The 8,424-nt window shown below is 38.7% G+C and overlaps 1 protein-coding gene across 1 annotated transcript; it reads left to right on the forward strand.

Moving 5' to 3' along the window:
• The first annotated feature begins 7,768 nt into the window (after nt 1–7,768).
• LOC143018577 (uncharacterized) lies at nt 7,769–8,170 on the forward strand. The gene has a single exon (XM_076174068.1). It carries the CDS (start codon nt 7,769–7,771, stop codon nt 8,168–8,170), a length of 402 nt encoding a protein of 133 aa, XP_076030183.1.
• Nucleotides 8,171–8,424: the final 254 nt, after the last annotated feature.

Consider the following 8,424-nt stretch of genomic DNA (forward strand, 5'->3'; position numbering starts at 1 on the left):
CATGGATGGGGTGGTGCGAGAGGTAAATGCAAGGGTCAGGGATTGGAGATAGTTAAAGAAAATGGAGAAAAGTGGGAGATAAGCCAGTTGTTTGCTGACGACACTGCACTTGTAGCAGGATCAGAGGAGGGATTGAGGAAGTTAGTGACAGAGCTTGGGAAGGTTTGCGAAAGAAAAAAGTTGAAGATAAATGTGGGTAAAAGTAAGGTGATGAGATAGACAAGGGGAGAAAGTGGCAGCAGAATGGAAGTGAGTATTAAGGGAAAGAGATTGTAGGAAGTAGATAGTTTTAGATATTTGGGTGCGAATGTGGCGGAAAAGGGAGTGGAGGTGGAGGCAGAATGTAGATTGAGAGGAGCAAGCAAATACCTCGGTGGATTAAAAAGTGTAATGAGAAATAGACATTTGGGAATGGATGCTATGAGGAGATTGTGTGAAGGGATGATTGTGCCAACAGCACTGTATGGGGCAGAAACATGGAACATAAGAGAGGAAGACAGGAGGAGTTTGAATGTGTTTGAGATGAGGTGTCTGAGAAGCATTATAGTGGTTACTAGGCTGGATAGAATGAGAAACGAGGAGGCGATGAGGAGAACGGGGGTGGAAAGGGAGTTGGGAGATAGAGTTGATGAAAGAGTATTGGGATGATTTGGACACATGGAAAGAATGAGTGAAGAAAGATTAGTAAAAGAGGTGTGGAAGACAGATGTGGAAGGGGTGACCTAGGATGAGATGGATGGATGGGGTAATAGGGGCATTGGGAAAGAGGAGAATGTCTGTTGAGGAAGGACGGGAGAAGACAGGAAATGGGGTGAATGGAGAATTATTGTATATGGGTGATGCTGTGATGCATGAGGGGGAGTGGGTGGGGGATGGGGGTGAGGGAGTATGTGTGAGAAATAAATTGACGCAGCCCGAAGGGATTTCTCCCTGTCTTCTCTTCTGCATGAGGGGACGGAGAGGGGGTTCGCCGATTTAATGAAGCGGCCTTGCTGTGAATGTGCTGTGTCTTGCGACACTGCTTCTGACCCAGGGCAGTGGGCGAGATGCAGGGATGACCCGTCATCCAGGAGGAGCCAAGATAAGAGGGAGGGACGGGGGTGGATGGGAGTGGAGTATGTGGGGATGGAATGGGTGGGAGTGGATTTTGTCTTTGTTTTTTGGCTACCTCCTTCGTAAGGGAGAACAAGCCTTTGGTATATGTATATACATGTATGTTATATTCGGTTGGAGATAAATGTTTGATTGATGTAGCTGAGATGGATCTCAACTGATGGCCCCTGAGGGACGATGCAGACTCTGTATCCCCTGCTTGGTAATGTTGTATGTATGGTAAGAAATGTGTGTGATTTTTTTTTTGTATGTTGGAATGACTGTGGTTGTAAGTGAAGCCTGTAATTTGTGTAATCAGCTCGATCATACTGATTAGGTGATAACATACTAATATATACTGAGCCTCTGATGTTCACCGTTGTGGAGAGGGCTTGGAAAGCCATGAAAGTACTTTATGTACTTACCGGGGATCGAACCGGGCCTTCCGCGTTCCGAGGCAGGAACCTTACCCACTGATCCACGCAGGCCAAATATGATAGTATTGTTTTCTAATTTTCCATGTTCGGCTGTGTTGTTGCTGCTGTTGTTGTTATGGACTGTATTTTATCAGCGCTTCTATCCATGTGGTTAATCTCACTCCATTGACTTCCGTTTGTCCCACTGTCGAGTTAGTACACTTTTTTGTAGGTGTTAAGTTGAACACCTATGATAGATATCACGCTGAAATATGTAGTAAAAATTCGGAATTTATAATCTCTAGAAAATATTTATTATTCTTGTCAAGCTTTACTTTTGTGTCTTTTAGAATTATTTTTTTTTGCCCCAAAATAGCTAAATTTCAGTTTTAAACATTTTTGGATAGAACACAAAAAAAAAAAAAAAAAAAAAAAAAAAAAAATCAAATGACACAAACATTTATTTTAAAAATTCTTAAACAAATTTTACGGTTATTTTTTTTTCTTAATTTAAGTGAATCCAACAAATTACTCTCTCGCATGAGCCCCCAAATGTAGTCTCTCATGATGTTTTCAATGAAGGATCCCTGATATCTCTGTTCAAAGTTCATTATATCTTAGGGAAAGTGCTTTCCTTGCTCCTCTGAATATGCTCCCATATTCTCCTTGAAGTTGTCGAGGGGAGCATATGAACCTTTAAGGACATTCAGCAGCCCATCACACCATAGTTTTTTACTAAAACTTCGGCCAGCTCCATATAGTTATCGACCTTGTTATTGCTAAGGAAGTCCTGTACTAGAGCAATGAAAAGCCCCAAGCTTTTCCCTCCTTTTCTGTGAGCTTCTGTAGAAATTCTGAGTACTCCGTAATTGTCCTTAATTGTGGCCCAATGAAGACACCAGGTTTCACCTTTGCCTTTGAAAGCTTAGAAAAGAAGTCTTGAAGATGTTTGAACGCGGCAGACGCCTTGTCAAAAGCTGTAACAAACTGTTTCATGAGAACCCAGTTTGATGTGTAGTGGAGGAAATATTCTTGTAATGATTCACCAATGGCTCATGTTTGATACTGTGTACTCCCACTGTAGTGTCAGTCCTTGGAGGCCAGTGCTTTCTCTGGTGATATGCTGCTCAGTCTCTACTGCCCAAAGCCATCATCTTGAAGTCTCCAATAACTTCCCAACCATACTTGTTGTTGTTCAAGGTTTCCAGTAGAAACTTTACACTGTTGTAGTCCTCCTTAAGATACACAGAATGAGCAAGAGGCAGAGATAGATACTTGTTACCATTGTGCAAAAGGACAACTTTCAGGCTTCCGGAGGAGCTGTCAATGAAGAGCCTCTATTCATCAGCATTGCAAGCAATTTCAATAGCATCAAACAAGCCTGTTACATCAAAAGCTCCCCATCTGTCTTAGACCAATATCTCTGATGAGGTCATTAAGGTCTCTTTGGTTTGGGTTGTAAGGATTCCTTCCAACTACAACCGTATCTGTGATGTCACAATCTTCCTCTCTGTTTAGCTCATCTTCTGACTTGCTGCTTTCTTCTGATAATTGACTTCTTTCAGGAAGATCAGCACTGTGTGGTACTGGTGCAATGGAAGATAGAATGTCTGGATAGATAACAGCAGCTGCATTTTTTCCAGATTGGCGTTTGGAAGGATCCACCATGCAAGTGATCAGTAGGTTCACACCATATTCTAGGTATAGCAAATTTTGTGGCTCTGTTTATCCCTCTACACCAACCTTGCAAAAGAACAATAGTACGAGTTTTTATTGAACTTATATCATTTCCATTTTAATATTCAATTGGGTTTTATTCCTGAAAAAATAACAACTATCTTACCCTCTAGTGTTCTCTTACAATATTGCACAAACAAAATGAGGTGCCTAGGTCTTGTCTTGCTCTACAAGTAGCACACAAAAATATGCTTTGTAAACTTCACACATTTTTTTTCCAGATGGTGTCACAGAGAACTTCTTTGCTCTTGTCTTGAATTGACCAGAAATGTAGCAGAATACGTCTGGGGAATGATTGAAGCCTTTTGTGATGTTTCTTCTCAGGCAGACAAAGCAGAACTGACTGGTGTTCTGCAAGCCCCAACTTTTATATTGTCAAGCAGTACTCTAGGATATTCTTAGTCTATCTAGGATGCGTTCCAAAAAAGGTTTTCAATCTTTCTTTCTAAAATATTCTTGAACCTACTTTAGAATATTCTGAATCATTCTAGAAAATAATTGTATATTCTAAAAAATCCCGAGTATTCTACATACTTCTACTGTATTCTAGAAAGTTCTAGAATATTTTGAAAACGTTTATATTGAACAGAATGCTTTAAAACGCTCTAGAAACTTCTAAAAAAATGTATAACATTCTGGAACATTTTAGAATATTTCTCTACATGAGACATTTTTTGCTAGATCTTTAGAACACTTTATATTCTTTCTTTAATTGTTTTACCTTGCAACATTTTAAAAGTAATTAGATAAGCAACTGAGATTTTGCAAAGGTCTTTATCTGACATGGATTGAGGACAAGGACAAGACAAAAGTGAAATTTTGTTACCTAGTGTTATTCATATATACATATATATATATATATATATATACATATATATATATATGTATATACATACATATATATATATATATATATTTATATATATATATATATATATATATATATGTATATATATATATATATATATATATATACATATATATGTGTACAGACATGACGGAATTGAAAACACAAAAAATACATTTCTGCTCTTATCTAATACTTAATGTTATTCAAATTTACCTAATATGTTATATTTACCTAGATTTATGTTTCAGACTATATACAAGATTAATCAAGCATGCTACAAACCAAAGGAGCAGGAGACCTATCTGAATTTCAGCGAGGTTATATTGTGGGTCATCATGAAGGTGGACTTAGTCAACGCAAAATATCTGAAAATCTATCAATAGCCCTTTCTACTGTAAATAGTGTTGCAGAAAATGTAGAACGACACAAATTGGTAATTCACATATGCCATGGCAAAAGAAGTGGATGTTGCATATGTACTATGGCAGTGTCACTTGAAGTTGCACAGCTGATAAGGCGATACAAGGAGATAATGTACAAATGATTAGGCGACTCAAGTTGATAGTGTATATGGTGAAATGGCGAAAGTAATCGATGTTATACACTTGACAAGGCGATTTAATTCAATGGTGTTAATGTAACAGACGGAACACGTAACACGTGTGACACAACAGAAATCTGTGTCATGCTGATGGATGACAAAGTTCCCCGACAATCTTGCGGTATCCTTTCCTATAAGTAGATGGCATTGCAAGATAACTACTATTTTCTTTCTTAGTATTTCAGAATATTGTTCATTACTCATTACTAGAATTAAACATTCTTCCTCACTTTTCTCGCCGTATGTCAGTCAAATGGTAGATGATCTGTCAGCTAGATATCACTCCTCACAATGTCTTCATCCTTCCATATCTGTTCTTCTTCGTGTTCCATCTCACAACCTCTTTTCCGGATATTTTGTTGATGTTTGTTCTAAGTACATTGTTTTTATTTATTTATCTATTTATTTCTATGCTTTTCATTAGCCATTTATCTGATCCTGTCGCTATGTCTTTGAATGGCATTCCACTTTGTTTTGTAATTCTCTTCCCTCATCCTTTTTTTCAAGTTTTCTAATTTGGGACTCTACCTCGTCTTGTTTCCGATTTTGAGTTTGCTAGGTTGCCATCAAGGATCAATCTTGTGGTCTAAGTCCATTGATACAGACTTTAAAAGATTTTCTTTTTGTCTGTAATAAACAAGTATATCATAGATCTTCTTGTGTATCCTAGCTCCACTAGGTTCCAGCCCTATCGTCCACTTATGCAACTTCTGATGTTCGTGGATCGTGTTCGTTATAGTAGTATCTTCCAGAAAACATAAATACAAAACTTTTCTACCTTTATCCCTTCTGTCTCCAATTTAATTTACGCCAAAATTTCCTTTGTATCAACCAAAGTGAAGAGCATAAAGGATTTTGAAGTGATTATCATTAACGATGATAACACATCTAAGTATTGTGTTTCTACCTTAGATAAAACAATTAGGACACTGGGATTGGTAGCGCGAGCTGTTGATTTCAAAAGTCCAGCTACTATCAATCAATCATATAGATCACTGGTCTGACCACACAGAATATGCCGTTTTCGTATGGTGGACAAATCTCATAGAAAACACTGATACATTGGAAAGAGTGCAGCGGCGAGCCACAAAAATCATATCAAACATAAGAAGCAAAGTATGGGAACACTGATAAAACAATTCAACCTATTCCTTCCCCCTCCCCTCTCTCTCTATCATTCTTTCTCTCTCTAGAAAACTAAAGATATATAAAATAGAAATAAAACAAGGGACGTAATAGGGCTTGATAAGAGGCCTTTCGGATTGGTATTGATAACATATGCAATTGGAAATATTTTTACACTAGACAAGAAATCATAGCCTCAAGTTGTCACAACGTAAACTAAACTAAAGGTAGGTAGGAACATTTTTGCAAACCACATCACTAATTAATGGAATAATCTTTCAGGGGATTGAATGTATCAACGTTAGAATTTTTCAAATTCTTATGGATAAACTTACATTATCATTGCAACTCATTTCGTATCCAATAAACAATACTTCTATCCTAGGGGACAATATCGCGTCAAGGAAGTGGAGTCATAGAGGTAGTAAAAGGGAGATTTAAGGAGGGCAATAGAAGTTCAAGGCGATCATCCTTGACTAGAGACTACTCACCAATCATACAAGAATGCTGTGTGTCTCTGATCTATAGGGGTGTCACATAAGTCTTCCAATAATTAACTATACAAAGCTAATGCAGGTTGCAGTCGAACTTTGGCATGTGGATGTACATACAATGTGTCGCGTCCTTAGTGTAAATAGAATCCTGTGGTAGTGTTGTGTCACGCCCTTGTGTGAATAAAGTCTCCTGTTTGCAATTTTAAGGCATGCCTTGCGTGAATATGATGTGTAGTGTATTTCTTAAATTGTATCGTATTTCATAATGTATAAATGTGTATTTCTTGAAATATTAAACATTGCACAATATCCGTCTGTTGAAGCGCGCCTCATTACGTATTGTCAGATAACACCAAGCTCAGAAACGTAACATAATTTGGCGGGAAAGCTCACTCTGCTTTCCCATTGGCTGAAGATTTTTAAACTACCGCTTTACTTACGTTTTGCCATCCCCAGAAAAGTAAGCTCCCATTCCCGGGGTATAAGAGGGCGAAGCAGAGAGTGATCCGGGTGGAGATACAGAGAGCAGAGGCAATAAAGAAGAGAAGAAGAGAGATCCAGAACACGAAAAGAACAAAGAAGAGAAGAAAAGACACGAACGCTGTGCACTTTGCGTGGAGACGGGCAACATTTGTGGAGCAAAGGACTTGTTTAGCGAAACTCTCGTAGTCGACGAATGTAGAGGAAATTCGACGTATATTCAGATGGGTTCTGGGTGTCTGCTTGGAACTCAGATTATACGAGATCGTAACAACTTCCATGATTCATGGGCCTTGCATCGGCTTTGATGAAACTAACGTTTGTTGTAAGGAAAGGTTAAAGAAAAATGGCGTTTATGGTAAAAAAATTCCAAAACCATGTCGGAATGATATATTATTTGAAAAAAATGGTTATTCCTAATACAGGCGTCCTGCTCCAGGAGAGGGAGGCTTCACATTCGAATGTAAGATCAAAGGAAAGACCATTACTGTGATTAATTCCTGAGTCGTACCCTATAATCCTTATTTATATCTAAAATACAACGCTGACATCAACGTGGAGTGTTCGAACTCCATCAAGTGCATAGCACACGTCACAAAGTACGTAAACAAGGGGTGTGATAAGATTCTATACACCAAACATATGGAAGGTGAACCGGTGAACGAAATGCGTAACTACCTCGAGACAAGGTATGTAAACGCAAACGAAGCTACTTGGAAGATCTTCAAGTTCCCAATCCATAGGAGCTTCCCACCGATTACTTCGTTCGACTTGCACTTGGAAAATGAGAATGAGATTTATTACAGGGAAACTGATTTGGAGCACAAGATCAGCGAACAAGAAAATCAAGATACCCAATTAACAGCATTTTTCAAGCTTTGCAAAACGAACGAGTTTGCTAAAACCCTTTATTACCCCCGAAGTTCCAAGTCACTTTGTTTACGATAAAGACAAGCACACGTGACATGAGAGGATGACAACAACTTCATCTTTGGGGCGTATGCGAGCCGTCGACACTAAGACGGTTGAATTGTTCTACCTCAGAATGTTCCTGACACACAAGAAAGGTCCTACGGGTTACACAGATCTGCGTACAGTAGACGGGGTCCTTTACGATACCTTTCGGGAAGCCGTAAAAGCGATGGGTTTGTTAAATGACAAGGAAACGTGGAAGAAAACAATAATTGAAATTATAAACCACACCAATGATCGATCGCAATTGCGTGCTACATATGCAAGTATGTTGGTGTTCTCTGATATCTGGAAAGAAACGAGGGACTTATTTGCAAGCAATTTCTTAAGAAGTTCGGGTTTAGAAGAATACGATGACGAAATCTACTTAGATGCGCTCGATGACATACAACAACAGGTTTGAAACTGTGGTGGTGGTGAGATAAGCGCTTATGGATTGCCTCCTTCAAGGGGGAAAGAGAAAATCTCAAATGTGATTAGACGCGAAAAAGCTTACAATACCGATAGATTGAAAGAAGAGGTTTCAGAGGAGATTGTATTACTTAACAAGGAACAGCGTGTAATTTACGATGCCGCAATGGAGTGTGAAAATAACAGGCGTTCTGGCGGTTTTTTCCTGAATGCCCCTGGCGGGACGGGGAAATCGTTTGTGTTGAA

This window comes from Oratosquilla oratoria, chromosome 3 (genome assembly GCF_046742065.1).
Source record: "Oratosquilla oratoria isolate Oo_2021 chromosome 3, ASM4674206v1, whole genome shotgun sequence".
Taxonomy (NCBI): Eukaryota; Metazoa; Arthropoda; class Malacostraca; order Stomatopoda; family Squillidae; genus Oratosquilla; species Oratosquilla oratoria.

What these genes read in the sequence shown, in the direction of transcription:
- LOC143018577 (XM_076174068.1), top strand. Translation starts at nt 7,769, where the DNA reads ATGACAACAACTTCATCTTTGGGGCGTATGCGAGCCGTCGACACTAAG.